General features: G+C 47.4%; 1 protein-coding gene across 1 annotated transcript; it reads right to left on the bottom strand.

Annotated features, from left to right (window-relative positions):
- Window positions 1-509: 509 nt before the first annotated feature.
- Window positions 510-11,568, bottom strand: LOC134624021 (mucin-2-like). The gene is made up of 11 exons (XM_065470250.1): window positions 11,097-11,568; window positions 10,114-11,053; window positions 7,667-9,675; window positions 6,740-7,558; window positions 5,233-6,646; window positions 4,705-4,965; window positions 4,022-4,425; window positions 2,334-3,922; window positions 1,491-1,555; window positions 1,252-1,400; window positions 510-520 (listed from the first exon to the last, which is right to left on the bottom strand). The coding sequence occupies exons 1-11, from the start codon at window positions 11,566-11,568 to the stop codon at window positions 510-512; spliced, it is 8,133 nt and encodes a 2,710-aa protein (XP_065326322.1).
- Between the last annotated feature and the right edge of the window lie 7,483 nt (window positions 11,569-19,051).

Here is a 19,051-nt window from a genome sequence, read left to right on the forward strand (position 1 = left end):
TAATTAACGATGTCAGGTTGTGAAACATTATTGCAAAAATAATTAAGGACAATGAAACAACAGAGACCAATTTGTACAAAATTGCTTTTGCTTTCATTAAAGCTCCTGATCTTCCATGAACCCCTTTTTCTTTACCTACTCAAACAGCAAAACATCACAGGAGACAGTGTAAATTTCTTATGCATTCTATATTCTGGTTATTGTGACTTTCTTACAGAAAATGTAAAAATTAAAATACATTTCACAGAATATAAATCTTTTTATAAACATACAATTGGTATAAATAAGAAAAGTGCCAGTGCTTTTTTTGGGGGGGTGGGGGGGGGGACCACATGTAGATCCACTCTTTGCACTTTATTATACATTTTTTGTGATATATATACTGTGTATGCTCTATATGAAGGGAAACCCGAAACATTTAATTTACAAGCATTTAAGAAATATAAGAAGAGCTGATGGGGATAATGTTGTTACAAAGTTAAGAAGTTGTTTCTATATATTTTTAATGTTTAGTCTTTTTCTGTATAAAAGAGGAACAGTTAACAGACATGTAGGCAGAGACACACTTAAAAGCAAGAGGGTCTTTGTAGGGTCTTTACCTTAACTTAGGAAAATTTAAAGCACCTCGAGGTGACTGTTAGTGTGGTTTGGTGCCATATAAATAAACTTGAATTGAATTAAACTGAACAGCATAAACTACTAAGCCTCTAAGATAAAGCACCCATTTTGTTTTATCTTTTGCCTGTGTGTCGTTAGTTCAGTTTTTCTATTTATAATTCAATTAACCGCATGCATAAAAGAAGTCTGTGTCATTCTGTTCACTGCAGGGTCATTCCCACCAAGAAATATTTTCATATTGACAAACATAGCAATTCTACTCTTTCCGATGTGTCCAATAAATAAAGAGCTGCAGTGAAAGAGATCATCTGCTGCTTGTCTTTCACATGAAAACCAGCACAGATGCTATTGCTGGCTTGATAGAAGCCATAACAGCAGCACCAGGGGGAAAACAGTGCTGGAATTAATATTGTGGCATACTCCACTTGAAGCTGTAGTTGCAGTAGTTGTAGATGTTGTTACAATAGTTTTAGTAGTTGATGTAGTAGTTGTTGCACTAGGTGTAGTTGTTGGTACAACAGTTGTAGTAGTTGATGCAGCAGCTGTGGTAGAAAAAATGTACAAAACATTTTTAACCAAGTCACTCTAAAACATTTGAGACTTTTTGATCAAACATAACGAAATGTTACTCACCTGTGTCATTGACAGCGATGGAGGCCCTTTCAATGTCAAAGCCTGTAACGTTTGAGGCTGTACTGTTCAAAACATTTCCAATCTCAGTGTTGTTTGGTACAGATGTGTTTACAAACTGAAGTTCTATCGTGTTGATGACTGATCCCTGCCTGTAAATGCAGAGACAAAAATTATAGATTGGAATATTTAGGGCTTTAGGTGAGTGCTCTTAACATTATATGTCAAAATACTGAAATTACCTGAAGCTCACAACATTCAAGGAGACAAAAGAAGAAGGGAACGCCAATCTGTAAGGAGGTTCAATCTGCAGACACAAAGGAGAATTTTCTTAAAATTCAAGCTCAAAACCATCCTGCTGTGAGGCAACAGCGATAACTCACTAACTAAAAAAACTGGGGAAAACTGGGAAAACTTCCACAGATTTTAAATTGATGCAGTTTAATTACTTTATACAGTGTTATCATAAGTATATTATCCATCTTCTAGTGAGAGAAATGCAGTGGTTTTTGTCATGAATATGTCCTGTAAAGTCAGGTTCAATGCATGAGTTGGAGATGAGAAAGACAGTAGACAAGCGAAAGAAAGCAAATCTTTATCTGTAATTGTTAAAGTGAAAAGGTTTGTTCAAATATGAAGTGAGAACCAACATCTTAAGAGCTTGTCTCCTTTGAGACAAGAATAAACATCCAGCAATAATACTGACTTAAAGTGCTTTGCCACAAGTACAAAAGACTGCGGATCAATAGCTCAAAAGCACATGTGTAAATCTTGGGACAAAGTGTTCCAATGTTTTTAACAGTGCAAGCAAAGCTCCAAAAGTTGATTCTGTTCATCTGGACGTACCGTTTTGGATGAGTAACGAAACGTTTCTCCCACAAAACGCTACATCCAGATGAACAGAATCAACTTTTGGAGATTTACTTACCTGGATGATTGAGCATTCATCAAAATGCAAGCAAAGATTCTATAGTTGACTTGTTCCTGCTGTAATTCAGTGAAATGCTGTATTGAGCATTTAGTACTTTAATGGCTGATCTTTAGACACATCGTTCATGCTACTTTCCACAAAGTAAAACACTTACCTGTGCCTTTATAGATGCAGCTCGTGTTTTGAAAGCTTCAGATGATGAATTCAACAAGTCTGTTGTAAAATTGCTTTGAATGGATCGGAAAACAACAAATATGGGGGTGGTGGAGGACGTCGCTGACGTGGAGGTCAGGGCTAAGGTGGTGGTGGCAACTGTAATTGAGGTAGTGGCAGGGGCCGAGGTGGTGGTGGAAGCCGTAGTTGATGTAGTGACTGGGGCTGTGGTGGTGCTGGCAGCTGTGGTGGTCGTGGCTGCCGTTGTTGTTGTTGTGGCTGGGGCTGTGGTGGTGGTGGCTGCCGTCGTTGCTGTAGTGGCTGGGGCTGTGGTGGTGGTGACTGCTGTGGTGGTGGCAGCCGTCGTTGTTGTCGTGGTCGTGGCTGCCGTAGTTGTTGTAGTTTTTGGGGCTGTGGTGGTAGTGGCTGCCGTCGTTGTAGTGGCTGGGGCTGTGGTGGTGGTGGCAGGTGTAGTGGTAGTGGCTGCTGTCGTTGTTGTGGTTGTTGGGGTTGTGGTGGTCGTGGCTGCCGTTGTTGTTGTTGTGGCTGGGGCTGTGGTGGTGGTGGCTGCTGTCGTTGCTGTAGTGGCTGGGGGTGTGGTGGTGGTGACTGCTGTGGTGGTGGCAGCCGTCGTTGTTGTTGTGGTTGGGGCTGTGGTGGTGGTGGCAGCTGTGGTGGTGGTGGAAGCAGTCGTTGTTGTAGTTGTTGGGGTTGTGGTGGTGGTGGCTGCCGTCGTTGTTGTTGTGACTGGGGCTGTGGTTGTGGTGGCTGCCGTCGTTGCTGTAGTGGCTGGGGCTGTGGTGGTGGTGACTGCTGTGGTGGTGGCAGCCGTCGTTGTTGTAGTTGTTGGGGCTGTGGTGGTAGTGGCTGCCGTCGTTGTAGTGGCTGGGGCTGTGGTGGTGGTGGCAGGTGTAGTGGTAGTGGCTGCTGTCGTTGTTGTGGTTGTTGGGGTTGTGGTGGTCGTGGCTGCCGTTGTTGTTGTTGTGGCTGGGGCTGTGGTGGTGGTGGCTGCTGTCGTTGCTGTAGTGGCTGGGGGTGTGGTGGTGGTGACTGCTGTGGTGGTGGCAGCCGTCGTTGTTGTTGTGGTTGGGGCTGTGGTGGTGGTGGCAGCTGTGGTGGTGGTGGAAGCAGTCGTTGTTGTAGTTGTTGGGGTTGTGGTGGTGGTGGCTGCCGTCGTTGTTGTTGTGACTGGGGCTGTGGTTGTGGTTGCTGCCGTCGTTGCTGTAGTGGCTGGGGCTGTGGTGGTGGTGACTGCTGTGGTGGTGGCAGCCGTCGTTGTTGTTGTGGCTGGGGCTGTGGTGGTGGTGGCAGGTGTAGTGGTAGTGGCTGCCGTCGTTGTAGTGGTTGGGGCTGTGGTGGTGGTGGCAGGAGTAGTGGAAGTGGCTGCCGTCGTTGTTGTAGTTGTTGGGGTTGTGGTGGTCGTGGCTGCAGTCGTTGTTGTAGTGGCTGGGGTTGTCGTGGTCGTGGCTGTCGTCGTTGTTGTAGTGGCTGGGGCTGTGGTGGTGGTGGCAGCCGTGGTGGTGGTGGCAGCAGTCGTTGTTGTAGTGGCTGGGGCTGTGGTGGTGGTGGCAGCCGTCGTTGTTGTAGTAGCTGGGGCTGTGGCTGGGGCTGCTGTGGTGGTAGTGGCTGCCGTCGTTGTTGTTGTGGTTGGGGCTGTTGTAGTTGTTGGGGTTGTGGTGGCAGCTGTGCTGGTGGTGGAAGCCGTCGTTGTTGTAGTGGCTGGGGCTGTGGTGGTGGTTGCTGCCGTCGTTGTTGTAGTTGTTGGGGCTGTGGTGGTGGTGGCTGCTGTGGTTGTGGCAGCCGTCGTTGTTGTAGTGGCTGGGGCTGCTGTGGTGGTGGTGGCAGCAGTCGTTGTTGTAGTGGCTGGGGCTGTGGTGGTGGTGGCAGCCGTCGTTGTTGTAGTAGCTGGGGCTGTGGTGGTAGTGGTTGCCGTCGTTGTTGTTGTGATTGGGGCTGTTGTAGTTGTTGGTGTTGTGGTGGCAGCTGTGGTGGTGGTGGCTGCCGTCGTTGTTGTAGTTGTTGGGGCTGTGGTGGTGGTGGCAGCCGTCGTTGTTGTAGTTGTTGGGGCTGTGGTTGTGGTGGCAGGTGTAGTGCTAGTGGCTGCCGTCGTTGTTGTAGTTATTGGGGTTGTCGTGGTCGTGGCTGCCGTAGTTGTAGTAGTTGTTGGGGCTGTGGTGGTAGTGGCTGCCGTCGTTGTAAGGGCTGGGGCTGTGGTGGTGGTGGCAGCCGTGGTGGTGGTGGCAGCCGTCGTTGTTGTAGTTGTTGGGGTTGTCGTGGTCGTGGCTGCCGTAGTTGTTGTAGTTGTTGGGGCTGCTGTGGTCGGGGCAGCCGTCATTGTTGTAGTGGTTGGGGCTGTGGTTGTGGTGGCTGACGTCGTTGTTGTAGTGGTTGGGGTTGTGGTGGTGGTGGCAGCAGTGGTGGTGGTGGCTGCTGTCGTTGTTGTAGTTGTTGGGGCTGTCGTGGTCGTGGCTGCCGTTGTTGTTGTAGTTGTAGGGGCTGTGGTTGTGGTTGCAGCCGTCGTTGTTGTAGTGGCTGGGGCTGTGGTGGTGGTGGCTGCCGTCGTTGTTGTAGTGGTTGGGGTTGTGGTGGTGGTGGCAGCAGTGGTGGTGGTGGCAGCAGTCGTTGTTGTAGTTACCGGGGCTGTGGTGGTGGTGGCAGCCGTGGTGGTGGTGGCAGCCGTCGTTGTTGTAGAGGCCGGGGCTGTGGTGGTGGTGGCAGCCGTGGTGGTGGTGGCAGCCGTCGTTGTTGTAGAGGCCGGGGCTGTGGTGGTGGTGGCAGCCGTGGTGGTGGTGGCAGCCGTCGTTGTTGTAGAGGCCGGGGCTGTGGTGGTGGTGGCAGCCGTGGTGGTGGTGGCAGCCGTCGTTGTTGTAGAGGCTGGGGCTGTGGTGGTGGTGGCAGCTGTGGTGGTGGTGGCAGTCGTCGTTGTAGTAGTTGTTGGGGTTGTCGTGGTCGTGGCTGCTGTAGTTGTTGTAGTTGTTGGGGTTGTGGTGGTAGTGGCTGACGTCGTTGTAGTGGCTGGGGCTGTGGTGGTGGTGGCAGGTGTAATGGTAGTGGCTGCTGTCGTTGTTGTAGTTGTTGGGGTTGCGGTGGTCGTGGCTGCAGTTGTTGTTGTTGTGGCTGGGGCTGTGGTGGTAGTGGTTGCCGTCGTTGTTGTTGTGATTGGGGCTGTTGTAGTTGTTGGGGTTGTGGTGGCAGCTGTGCTGGTGGTGGAAGCCGTCGTTGTTGTAGTGGCTGGGGCTGTGGTGGTGGTTGCTGCCATCGTTGTTGTAGTTGTTGGGGCTGTGGTGGTGGTGGCAGCCGTCGTTGTTGTAGTGGCTGGGGCTGTGGTGGTAGTGGCTGCTGTGGTCGGGGCAGCCGTCGTTGTTGTAATGGTTGGGGCTGTGGTTGTGGTGGCAGGTGTAGTACTAGTGGCTGCCGTCGTTGTTGTAGTTATTGGGGTTGTCGTGGTCGTGGCTGCCGTAGTTGTTGAAGTTGTTGGGGCAGTGGTGGTAGTGGCTGCCGTCGTTGTTGTAGTTGTTGGGGCTGTCGTGGTCGTGGCAGCCGTCGTTGTTGTAGTTGTAGGGGCTGTGGTTGTGGTTGCAGCCGTCGTTGTTGTAGTGGCTGGGGCTGTGGTGGTGGTGGCTGCCGTTGTTGTTGTAGTGGTTGGGGCTGTGGTGGTGGTGGCAGCGGTCGTTGTTGTAGTTGCTGGGGCTGTCGTGGTCGTGGCTGCCGTCGTTGTTGTAGTTGTAGGGGCTGTGGTTGTGGTTGCAGCCGTCGTTGTTGTAGTGGCTGGGGCTGTGGTGGTGGTGGCAGCAGTCGTTGTTGTAGTTGCTGGGGCTGTGGTGGTGGTGGCAGCCGTCGTTGTTGTAGAGGCCGGGGCTGTGGTGGTGGTGGCAGCTGTGGTGGTGGTGGCAGCCGTCGTTGTTGTAGTAGTTGGGGCTGTGGCTGGGGATGCTGTGGTGGTAGTGGCTGCCGTCGTTGTTGTAGTTGTTGGGGCTGTGGTGGTAGTGGCTGCCGTCGTTGTAGTGGCTGGGGCTGTGGTGGAGGTGGCAGGTGTAGTGGTAGTGGCTGCTGTCGTTGTTGAAGTTGTTGGGGCTGTGGTGGTAGTGGCTGCCGTCGTTGTTGTAGTTGTTGGGGCTGTCGTGCTGGTGGCAGCCGTCGTTGTTGTAGTTGTAGGGGCTGTGGTTGTGGTTGCAGCCGTCGTTGTTGTAGTGGCTGGGGCTGTGGTGGTGGTGGCAACCGTGGTGGTGGTGGCAGCCGTCGTTGTTGTAGTGGCTGGAGCTGTGGTGGTGGTGGCAACCGTGTTGGTGGTGGCAGGCGTCGTTGTTGTAGTGGCTGGAGCTGTGGTTGTAGTGGCTACTGTGGCCGGGGCAGCCGTCGTTGTTGTAGTGGTTGGGGCTGTGGTGGTAGTGGCTGCCGTCGTTGTACTGGCTGGGGCTGTGGTGGTGGTGGCAGGTGTAGTGGTAGTGGCTGCCGTCGTTGTTGTAGTTGTTAGGGTTGTGGTGGTCGTGGCTGCAGTCGTTGTTGAAGTGGCTGGGGTTGTCGTGGTCGTGGCTGCCGTCGTTGTTGTAGTGGCTGGGGCTGTGGTGGTGGTGGCAGCCGTGGTGGTGGTGGCAGCAGTCGTTGTTGTAGTTGTTGGGGCTGTGGTGGTGGTGGCAGCCGTCGTTGTTGTAGTAGCTGGGGCTGTGGCTGGGGCTGCTGTGGTGGTAGTGGCTGCCGTCGTTGTTGTTGTGGTTGGGGCTGTTGTAGTTGTGGTGGCAGCTGTGCTGGTGGTGGAAGCCGTCGTTGTTGTAGTGGCTGGGGCTGTGGTGGTGGTTGCTGCCGTCGTTGTTGTAGTTGTTGGGGCTGTGGTGGTGGTGGCTGCTGTGGTTGTGGCAGCCGTCGTTGTTGTAGTGGCTGGGGCTGCTGTGGTGGTAGGGACTGCCGTTGTTGTTGTAGTGGCTGGGGATGTGGTTGTGGTGGCAGCCGTGGTGGTGGTGGCAGCAGTCGTTGTTGTAGTGGCTGGGGCTGTGGTGGTGGTGGCAGCCGTCGTTGTTGTAGTAGCTGGGGCTGTGGTGGTAGTGGTTGCCGTCGTTGTTGTTGTGATTGGGGCTGTTGTAGTTGTTGGTGTTGTGGTGGCAGCTGTAGTGGTGGTGGAAGCAGTCGTTGTTGTAGTGGCTGGGGCTGTGGTGGTGGTTGCTGCCGTCGTTGTTGTAGTTGTTGGGGCTGTGGTGGTGGTGGCAGCCGTCGTTGTTGTAGTGGCTGGGGCTGTGGTGGTGGTGGCTGCCGTCGTTGTAGTTGTTGGGGCTGTGGTGGTGGTGGCAGCCGTCGTTGTTGTAGTTGTTGGGGCTGTGGTTGTGGTGGCAGGTGTAGTGCTAGTGGCTGCCGTCGTTGTTGTAATTATTGGGGTTGTCGTGGTCGTGGCTGCCGTAGTTGTTGTAGTTGTTGGGGCTGTGGTGGTAGTGGCTGCCGTCGTTGTAGTGGCTGGGGCTGTGGTGGTGGTGGCAGCCGTGGTGGTGGTGGCAGCCGTCGTTGTTGTAGTTGTTGGGGTTGTCGTGGTCGTGGCTGCCGTAGTTGTTGTAGTTGTTGGGGCTGTGGTGGTAGTGGCTGCCGTTGTTGTTGTAGTGGCTGGGGATGTGGTTGTGGTGGCAGCCGTGGTGGTGGTGGCAGCAGTCGTTGTTGTAGTGGCTGGGGTTGTGGTGGTGGTGGCAGCCGTCGTTGTTGTAGTAGCTGGGGCTGTGGTGGTAGTGGTTGCCGTCGTTGTTGTTGTGATTGGGGCTGTTGTAGTTGTTGGTGTTGTGGTGGCAGCTGTGGTGGTGGTGGAAGCAGTCGTTGTTGTAGTGGCTGGGGCTGTGGTGGTGGTTGCTGCCGTCGTTGTTGTAGTTGTTGGGGCTGTGGTGGTGGTGGCAGCCGTCGTTGTTGTAGTTGTTGGGGCTGTGGTGGTAGTGGCTGCCGTCGTTGTAAGGGCTGGGGCTGTGGTGGTGGTGGCAGCCGTGGTGGTGGTGGCAGCCGTCGTTGTTGTAGTTGTTGGGGTTGTCGTGGTCGTGGCTGCCGTAGTTGTTGTAGTTGTTGGGGCTGTGGTGGTAGTGGCTGCCGTCGTTGTAGTGGCTGGGGCTGTGGTGGTGGTGGCAGCCGTGGTGGTGGTGGCAGCCGTCGTTGTTGTAGTTGTTGGGGTTGTCGTGGTCGTGGCTGCCGTAGTTGTTGTAGTTGTTGGGGCTGCTGTGGTCGGGGCAGCCGTCGTTGTTGTAGTGGTTGGGGCTGTGGTTGTGGTGGCTGACGTCGTTGTAGTGGCTGGGGCTGTGGTGGTGGTGGAAGCAGTCGTTGTTGTAGTGGCTGGGGCTGTGGTGGTGGTTGCTGCCGTCGTTGTTGTAGTTGTTGGGGCTGTGGTGGTGGTGGCAGCCGTCGTTGTTGTAGTGGCTGGGGCTGTGGTGGTGGTGGCTGCAGTCGTTGTAGTTGTTGGCGCTGTGGTGGTGGTGGCAGCCGTCGTTGTTGTAGTTGTTGGGGCTGTGGTTGTGGTGGCAGGTGTAGTGCTAGTGGCTGCCGTCGTTGTTGTAATTATTGGGGTTGTCGTGGTCGTGGCTGCCGTAGTTGTTGTAGTTGTTGGGGCTGTGGTGGTAGTGGCTGCCGTCGTTGTAGTGGCTGGGGCTGTGGTGGTGGTGGCAGCCGTGGTGGTGGTGGCAGCCGTCGTTGTTGTAGTTGTTGGGGTTGTCGTGGTCGTGGCTGCCGTAGTTGTTGTAGTTGTTGGGGCTGTGGTGGTAGTGGCTGCCGTTGTTGTTGTAGTGGCTGGGGATGTGGTTGTGGTGGCAGCCGTGGTGGTGGTGGCAGCAGTCGTTGTTGTAGTGGCTGGGGCTGTGGTGGTGGTGGCAGCCGTCGTTGTTGTAGTAGCTGGGGCTGTGGTGGTAGTGGTTGCCGTCGTTGTTGTTGTGATTGGGGCTGTTGTAGTTGTTGGTGTTGTGGTGGCAGCTGTGGTGGTGGTGGAAGCAGTCGTTGTTGTAGTGGCTGGGGCTGTGGTGGTGGTTGCTGCCGTCGTTGTTGTAGTTGTAGTGGCTGGGGCTGTGGTGGTGGTGGCAGCCGTCGTTGTAGTAGTTGTTGGGGCTGTGGTGGTAGTGGCTGCCGTCGTTGTAAGGGCTGGGGCTGTGGTGGTGGTGGCAGCCGTGGTGGTGGTGGCAGCCGTCGTTGTTGTAGTTGTTGGGGTTGTCGTGGTCGTGGCTGCCGTAGTTGTTGTAGTGGTTGGGGCTGTGGTGGTAGTGGCTGCCGTCGTTGTAGTGGCTGGGGCTGTGGTGGTGGTGGCAGCCGTGGTGGTGGTGGCAGCCGTCGTTGTTGTAGTTGTTGGGGTTGTCGTGGTCGTGGCTGCCGTAGTTGTTGTAGTTGTTGGGGCTGCTGTGGTCGGGGCAGCCGTCGTTGTTGTAGTGGTTGGGGCTGTGGTTGTGGTGGCTGACGTCGTTGTAGTGGCTGGGGCTGTGGTGGTGGTGGCAGGTGTAGTGGTAGTGGCAGCAGTCGTTGTTGTAGTTGTTGGGGCTGTGGTGGTGGTGGTGGCAGCCGTCGTTGTTGTAGTAGCTGGGGCTGTGGCTGGGGCTGCTGTGGTGGTAGTGGCTGCCGTCGTTGTTGTTGTGGTTGGGGCTGTTGTAGTTGTTGGGGTTGTGGTGGCAGCTGTGCTGGTGGTGGAAGCCGTCGTTGTTGTAGTGGCTGGGGCTGTGGTGGTGGTTGCTTCCGTCGTTGTTGTAGTTGTTGGGGCTGCTGTGGTTGTGGCAGCCGTCGTTGTTGTAGTGGCTGGGGCTGCTGTGGTGGTAGGGACTGCCGTTGTTGTTGTAGTGGCTGGGGATGTGGTTGTGGTGGCAGCCGTGGTTGTGGTGGCAGCAGTCGTTGTTGTAGTGGCTGGGGCTATGGTGGTGGTGGCAGCCGTCGTTGTTGTAGTAGCTGGGGCTGTGGTGGTAGTGGTTGCCGTCGTTATTGTTGTGATTGGGGCTGTTGTAGTTGTTGGTGTTGTGGTGGCAGCTGTGGTGGTGGTGGAAGCAGTCGTTGTTGTAGTTGTTGGGGCTGTGGTGGTGGTGGCAGCCGTCGTTGTAGTAGTTGTTGGGGCTGTGGTGGTAGTGGCTGCCGTCGTTGTAAGGGCTGGGGCTGTGGTGGTGGTGGCAGCCGTGGTGGTGGTGGCAGCCGTCGTTGTTGTAGTTGTTGGGGTTGTCGTGGTCGTGGCTGCCGTAGTTGTTGTAGTTGTTGGGGCTGTGGTGGTAGTGGCTGCCGTCGTTGTAGTGGCTGGGGCTGTGGTGGTGGTGGCAGCCGTGGTGGTGGTGGCAGCCGTCGTTGTTGTAGTTGTTGGGGTTGTCGTGGTCGTGGCTGCCGTAGTTGTTGTAGTTGTTGGGGCTGCTGTGGTCGGGGCAGCCGTCGTTGTTGTGGTGGTTGGGGCTGTGGTTGTGGTGGCTGACGTCGTTGTAGTGGCTGGGGCTGTGGTGGTGGTGGCAGGTGTAGTGGTAGTGGCTGCTGTCGTTGTTGTAGTTGTTGGGGCTGTCATGGTCGTGGCTGCCGTTGTTGTAGTGGCTGGGGCTGTGGTGGAGGTGGCAGGTGTAGTGGTAGTGGCTGCTGTCGTTGTTGTAGTTGTTGGGGTTGTGGTGGTCGTGGCTGCAGTCGTTGTTGTAGTTGTTGGGGCTGTGGTGGTCGTGGCAGCCGTCGTTGTTGTAGTGGCTGGGGCTGTGGTGGTGGTCGCTGCCATCGTTGTTGTAGTGGCTGGCGCTGTGGTGGTGGTGGCAGCTGTGGTGGTGGTGGCAGCTGTCGTTGTTGTAGTGCCTGGGAGTGTGGTGGTAGTGGCTGCCGTTGTTGTTGTAGTGGCTGGGGCTGTGGTGGTGGTGGCAGCCATCGTTGTTGTAGTGGCTGGGGCTGTGGTGGTGGTTGCAGCTGTGGTGGTGGTGGCAGCTGTCGTTGTTGTAGTGCCTGGGAGTGTGGTGGTAGTGGCTGCCGTTGTTGTTGTACTGGCTGGGGATGTGGTTGTGGTGGCTGATGTCGTTGTTGTTGTGGCAGTCGTCGTTGTTGTGGCTGGGGCTGTGGTGGTGGTGGCAGCCGTCGTTGTTGTTGTGGCTGCCATTGTTGTTGTAGTTGCTGGGGCTGTGGTGGTGGTGGTGGCAGCTGTGGTGGTGGTGGTGGCAACCATCGTTGTTGTAGTTTCTGGGGCTGTGGTGGTAGTGGCCGCCGTCGTTGTTGTAGTTGCTGGGGCTGTGGTGGTGGTGGTGGCAGCCATCGTTGTGGCTGGGTCTGTGGTTGTAGTGATGGCATTTACATGTAGACATACAAATTTAAATTAATCTATTCTGAGTCACCATTCCCAAATCAGTCCGTAACATGTTTGTCTTCCCAATTCAAATATCATGTCATCAATTCATTTCAACAGTTAACACAAGAAGTTTTAGCAATGGTTGTGTTTCATATAAATTGCCCACTCAAGTAATCTAAGATAACCTGTAGATCTAAATAATTTGTACAGTAGAACCAAGACTGCTGTTAAAGATGAGTGAATGCTGACCCAAAGCCAGCAGCCACACCCTGTGCTTCAACATGTAACAACAGCAGCCATGCGCACTCAGGCTACAGCCTTCATATCTGCCTTTCCATGTTTTTTCAGGAGAATTACTGTGGCAATTGTTTTGAAGTCTCTTTGTGTTGCTTTTTAGTTTTGCTTTATCATAATGGTTTTGTGTTTATACATAAATGATAAGAGATCATACGTGTTCTCATTAGGATAAGGATTTGGTTGTTGTTTGGGAACATCGCCTATAGTTTTATATTGTTAAATGTTATGTTACAACGTGTTTTAAGTCATTTTACAGAGAAACGCAAAAGTAATGTAAAGAGTAGTGCAACAAATACTTCCTCCTTGGAGTAATTAACCCTCTTCCTTTAAGTGACATACTGCATTAAATACATTACATAATACATTTTAGTACTTAATATATCAAGTATGCTTTTAAGTAAAATGTTCTGTGTAATATATGTAATGCATTACTCTTTTTTCAGTAATTACGCAACACTGATACGGGCGGGAATTGATAAGAATTTTGCAATTGTGATTCTATTATTGTTATCACTTATCGATTCCTTATTCATTCCCTCTGGCTCCACTTCACGATCTGCAGACCATGTGGAGTGGAGAATAGTGGACCCAAACACAGACAAAACAAAGCGTGGAAACAAACTTCATTTAACCTAGCCTAACCCAAACTGAAAAAGAGCTGTTTTATTTGATGCTGAGCAAACCAATAACAAACAGTAAATGTCAAGTCTACTGAGGCAGCATGGATCAGAGAGAGTGTGGACCCAATTGCAGTTGATATCATATGGTTTCTCGTCTACTAAAGAATCAAGAGGCGGTTTTTGCTGTTTTAGACAAACTAAGGCACGAGCTAGTCATTTTAACGCCATTAGAGCTGGTAAAACTCCAAAAGCTGGTGGCTGTCCTTGACCCATGCAGATATTTTTTAACTTATTGGTACTGTTTCTCCAAAAAGCTCTGTAGTTGACAGTTATTGCGTAGATTAATAATTACTTTCTTGAACTGTCTACTACAGGTTTGTGACTGAGCTTCTTGGAGGTGAGACATGTATCTCATGTTCAGTGGTTTTACCTGCTTTCTGCCACCTGCATCACACCATCGAGGTCTCCTTTGATGACTTAAACTACATGGTGAAAATTAAGACTGCCTTCACAAAGGACCTATCCCAATGTGTAGCTACACTCAACCATCAGTGGCTCAAGATAGCTACTGTGCTTGACCCATGCTTTAAAGATTTAAAGTGACTTGCAAGGGGAAGAGGTTTGGACCAGCCTTGAGGCCCTGCTGCAGGAAAAGTGTAAAGATGCCACCACAAAGGAGCCAGCAAAGGCAAAGAGCCTCCTCCTCTCTTCATTGTCTTCAGACTCTCATTCAGATGAGGAAGCCCTGTGTAACAGGGCCCTGAGTTTGTACAGAACAGAATCCACCATTAGCAAGAAAGACTGCCCGCTGCAGTGGTGGTCCAGTCGAGCACCCACCCACAGCTGTCTGCCCTGGCCCACAAGTATTTGATTAGTCCTGCCACTTCTGTCCCATGTGAGAGACTGTTCTCACTTGCAGGTCACATAGTAACAAAAAAGAGAGCTGCCTTGAGAAAATGTGAACAGACTAGTTTGTCTAAGTAACTGGCTGAAATAGATGGACAGTAAATAAGCATGGACGTACTGTGAGTCCAATGGGTTTGCTATGTTTTGCACTAAAATGTTCGATGATCACACTGTTTTAGCCTAATGTACAAAATAATTTTGGCTAAGGTTACTCAGAGTTTAAAGGTGAAGCTGTCCAAATACCCTTTTATGTTTCTGGCTTATTTTGTTTAAAAAGAAAAACTGCACTTTATGTTGACAGTTTTTCATTATTATTTAAAGACAATACCATTTTGAAAATGTACTTAAACTACTTAAAATAGCACTTTATTTTTAAGTCTGCCCAATTTTGGCCAGGTATATTATTTTTGTTTCTCTGTTTTGCAGTTTAAATATTTTCCCCCATAAATTAAAAGAGCTTGAGTTTACAATATTCATGTCCATGTCTATTATTTGATTCTGTCGCCCACTAAATCCCTTTTAAATTAAAAAAAAAAACATTTGCGCTTTGGGGCAAATTTTCTTGTGCGATTAAATGCGATTAATCATGGTTAATTAATTACAATAACTTCTATAAAGTAGAGTAAGAGAAATATGGTACCCTAAATATTATTATTTGCTCTCTGACAATTCACTGCGTAAGAACGTCATAAAGTGAAGTTTGGTTAAACTTTCAAGGGTCATATCACATTGTGGCATAGATAGCTGGCCAAAATTCATTGTACTACATGAAAGGTCTCACTTCTATCCACATTTTCATGGAAAGCAACCTTTACCTATTATTCCTTCTGTAACACTCTAAAATAATCTCTTAATATAATTACTTTTACACTGAATTATATTGTTTCTTAAAATTGTAAAATAATAATAAGAAATTAATTAATTGATTACAGTAATTAACAGAGCCGAAATGGATTTTCTCAGCCTTGAAAATGTTACAAGGTTTTATTTTATAGCTCAATGTTATGAGGGCTCAAAAACATTGGACAAAAATAGGAAATTTCAGTCTAGTACTTACATTTTAAGTTGTGGTAACTCCAAATTAGAGATGGCACGATACCACTTTTTTATGTCCGATACCGATATTATAAATGTGGATGTCTGCCGATACCGATATGAATCCGATATAGTGTGTTTTTTAATCAATAAAACTGTTTTTTTAATATCTTGCTGCATTTTGTATAAGTTCACACTCAAGTTTAAATAAACAACAACACTAAAGCTATTCTGTTATACCTGTGTGTAAAAAATACACTGCACCCAAAATATTTCATAGTACAGCAATACTGATCAATCTAATAAACTTAAACCTACTCCATCCTTCCTATTCTGGTATTTTAAAGGGTACTTAGCAGAAATATTAAGCAACCTAACTAAAAGGGTTGCAAACTCCCAGCAAAAAAAAATAGGGACCCACCCCCCACCCCATGATGCTTAATCGACGTAATCAACTTTAATTTGTTGCAGTGTGAAAAAAAATGCACATTTTTCAAGAATAATTAAATAGATTCAACATCTTTCTTCAACAGAATTGCAGACTGCACAGATGGTATCTTCCCAAAGGAAAAAGTAGTATAGCTTACTAGGTTAGACTTAACAGTTACTATATACAGTAATGGATTTCTATACATTTTACATCAGATTAAAACTTTGGGTGTAAGATTCAGATAATTATTTATTAAAAGCTAGACATTTTAAATGACAATAAGAAAGAAAAGTATGTCTTTGTGCCCCCCTTTTCCCTGTTAATGCCCTATCGGCCCCCCTGGCTAAACTTTGCTACATCCGCCCCTGCACAGTTACCAGCCGTCAGCTACATAGAAAAGGATCCTGGTGTAGAAAGTAATATTAAATAAATTCTAACAACAGCTTATCAAGCTTAAACATGCTGCTGTTGTTTAGCCGCTGGTTTCCTCTTTCTGGTGCAAAGTGGGCCAAAAACAAAGAGAGACGGACTCGCGACAGAAAAGCCGATCAGCTGATCATTAATCAGTTTCACGATTGAAGTAGCAGCAGGAGAGGGAGGGAGAGAGAAGAGGCACTCGCTCCATATATCGGTTGTTAAGCTTAACGCGGGAATGCTTTACAAACTTTCAGAGATGAACTTACACACTTGCTTTACTTCTCTCTGGGATCACTTCCTCGGAGATGAAATGCCGGTTTGGTAGCGAGGCTACAAATACACACAGCCGCTCTATCACATGAGCACACTCCTCCGACGTGCTACGGTTATGAGCCGAGTTACGCCGTGTCGCAAGTTTTGTGAGGTGCTTTTTTGATATTTAATGGATCGGATTACATTTTTTATTTCTCTCCGATATCCGATCCAGTAATTTACGTCAGTATCAGACCGATACCGATACGTAATATCGGATCGGTCCATCTCTACTCCAAATACTTTAAAAGTATGAAGGCAATATTTTGTACTGCTTCATTGAATATGATAAGGCTGTATCAAAGCCGATTATGAGGGGGCTTAGTGGGAACCTTTTAACCTTTTTCAGAAATGAGTGATTTGAAATGGAATGATCCATGTGTGCTGTGGTACTGCATACTGCATACTGAGTATGAGGGACACCACTCAAGAGAGAGTAGCTTTCTCTCTTGTCTCTCACAGACAAGAGCGAAAGAGACAGACAGAGAAACTACACTGGTTTTTTTTTAAAGCAAAACTTTCAACAAGTATGCAAAATGTCCACATCTCATCTATACCACACTCAAAGTTGTTACTAAACCCACCTTTTGTAGAAATTTAAAAAAAAAATGTAGAAATTTGGCTTCATCTTGCATCACTAAGTACAATTCACCTAGATTGTACACATTGCACTCAAGGTAATAAGTGCCTAACCATTAAAGTATTATAACAATCAGTGTTAATACAGTCTACATATTGTCTGTAGCAATTATTCATGAGGGTATATATAGCTATGCTAAAGCAGTTCATTTATTTTGTATCAACAGTAAGTTTAGCATCAATTAACTTACCTATAAGAAGCAACAAAATTGATATCATCAGTCCAACGCCCATTGTTTAATCAGTTAAATCTGTAAAAGAAACATATGTCAAGGTTATGCGCACAGATTTATAAACAAATTAAAAAGAAACGAGTTAAAAACTCAGGATAACAGAATTTTACAAAAATACAAAAGGTTTTTATCATTAACTCATCATAACACCTCTTAATAAAAAAACTATGTATGACAATTTTAAAATAAGATATGTAAAATAATTCATTAGGATTAGTTTAACAACTTAGTGAAAAAATGAAAAGTCATATTCAGAGTACATGAAATCTATTTTGTATATTGTACTTACCAAAACTGAGATCAGATGAAAATGTATTAATTCTCTGTTTTTTTTTTATCTCCTGTAGATATTCACCTCTTTGCTCTGTTAAACCTTATGTTCACCCCTCTTGTGGCCTTATATATTTCAGAAGAGTGAGGGCTAATGACGTATGTGAGAGATGATAGAAGAGAGGAACAACGTCACATCACAGGATTCACAAGTTTGTCAAGTGATCAACCTGAAAGTTTCTTGGCTCAGGATCACAGCCTCTCCCTTCTTTTTGTTAGTGACCTCAGTTACTCATAGACGTCAAGGCAGACAAACAAATAATGAAATCTAGTAGAGCGAAAAGCAGTTGGAAGAAATGTAACATAATCAAAGTAAGCAGACATCTTTGTTTATTATAGAGTATGAGTTTTCAAAATGTTTTCACTGTACCTTGTAATACGAAACTTTTTTTTTTAAAATGGCCTTTTTCTGGCTTTATTTGATAGATGCAGTGAAGAGCCAAAACACTTCCACTTTGCCATAACACCACTTACAGTTGATCATGTAATATCTAGAAAGCAGGAAATTTCACAAACTGACTTGAGATCAGTTAATCTGCAAAGATTGCAGCTGAGTCTGTTTGCCAGACCTGCCGGAAATAACTCTGTTCTTGATTGGTGGCTTCAGTATTTAATGGAATCTGTTCCACTTTTGCAGACTGAGTTACTGAACCTCATTATGTGGGTTTGAATCAGCCAAGGAATGGACAAATTATGGTGTCGCCAATCAAAACTTGCATAAACTGCCTAACAATAAGGTTCAGGACTGATTTAATACTGTAAACACTTGAACAAACATAAAGAAAGGCCTTTTGTCTGGATAAAAGTAATCATCCTTTATTAATAAGCATTATTTATCCATGAATGATGTTTGAGATCTAGTATGTTATGTAAGCAGCTGTTTTTACATTTATTTTTAGAATCGAGCAGGTACATGTGCGTCACTTTCACTGTTGTTTATAACAAGGTGGGGTTCTTTCTTGCGAAACAGCTTCATGCCAGTGAACAATCATGTAGACAAATGGCATCTACCACATTGTTTTCACACCATTTCTAATCCACTCAGATTTAATTCTGACCTTTTAGTTTGTGATTTAAGGACAACTGACTTACTGGTAGATGTGATGACGTGTTCTACAAAGAAACATGAAACTTAATTAGAAATATAGCTACATGTAGCACTTAGTGCACTTTAATTAATTCCTCCTAACTGCTGGAATGGAGAATTTTTTAAGACAAAGTGCAGCAAATCGGAGAATATGAAAGAAAAAGAAATCTGCAGCAGACAGTCAGTCATACCACACAGTAATCCTCATGCACTACTGAGTTTATTAATCTTAATACATGTTGATGGACTCAAGACGTTTTAAGACTCAAGAGGTTTATTGTCATTTAAAATGGTGTCACATGACTTTGACTCGACTCGAGTCATTAATTTTATTACTTTAGAGTTGACTTGAAAAAATGTTCCAAGACTTGTGACTTGACTTGGACTTTTGTACCAATGACTTGGGATTTGACTTGGACTTGAACCTGTTTACTTGAAAAGACTTGATATTTTACCCCAAATCTAAAATTTAACACACATATTATATAAAAAGTGCACACCATTAATTTATTTCATTATTTCATTCATTCTTTCCACACTCCGTATGTATGTGTGTGACATGCAAGAAGAGAATCACAGACGGAGATGGAACAACTTCCAACTTTGTCCGACATTTGAAGTTGCATAAAGAATGGTAGGTGGTACTTTTCTTTTGCTACGATGAGATAGCTGACATAGCTAACTTCATCTTATTAGCAAATGTTCTCTGGGCGACATTGATGATACTGTTTGGCTTTAACATGTATGATCTTTTTGTCATGCTATTTTAAATCCGGTCTTAAAGGCTCATTCAAGAATAACATGCAGCTTGTTAGTTCAGAATTGTCAGTGAATGGTGAGCGGGGGTCGACCAGAAAGTGGGTTCTGTACCTGAACTCAGGTAAGAGAGTTTCTCTCTGTCTCCTTCCCATCATTAACCCCATAGATTTAACCCCGCTTAGACTGAAAAATATTTATTTTACCATCACATCAAAATTCTAAACCACTTAATTTGCAATTAGTGCATGGCAGTGTTTAACTTTTGCATGGCTTTTATCTGTTACGGACAGGCCAAATGCAATCTTTGGCCCAGTGAAATGTCTTGGTTAAAAAATCTGGCCCATCTTAGTGTGTAATTGAGTAGCCTACTATACATGGGCTTTTTCTTCTATCATTTATGCCATACATCACATAAAATACTTTGAGTGCCCTTA

This window comes from Pelmatolapia mariae, linkage group LG3_W (genome assembly GCF_036321145.2).
Source record: "Pelmatolapia mariae isolate MD_Pm_ZW linkage group LG3_W, Pm_UMD_F_2, whole genome shotgun sequence".
Taxonomy (NCBI): domain Eukaryota; kingdom Metazoa; phylum Chordata; class Actinopteri; order Cichliformes; family Cichlidae; genus Pelmatolapia; species Pelmatolapia mariae.

Excerpts from the sequence above, each read along its gene's own strand:
- LOC134624021 (XM_065470250.1), bottom strand. The coding sequence starts at position 11,568 with ATGTCTACATGTAAATGCCATCACTACAACCACAGACCCAGCCACAAC. Across the intron at positions 7,559-7,666 it reads AACAACGACGGCAGCCACTA|CCCCAGCCACTACAACAACG; the intron begins GCACTACACCTG and ends CCACCACCACAG. Across the intron at positions 1,401-1,490 it reads TTGAATGTTGTGAGCTTCAG|GCAGGGATCAGTCATCAACA; the intron begins GTAATTTCAGTA and ends CTGCATTTACAG.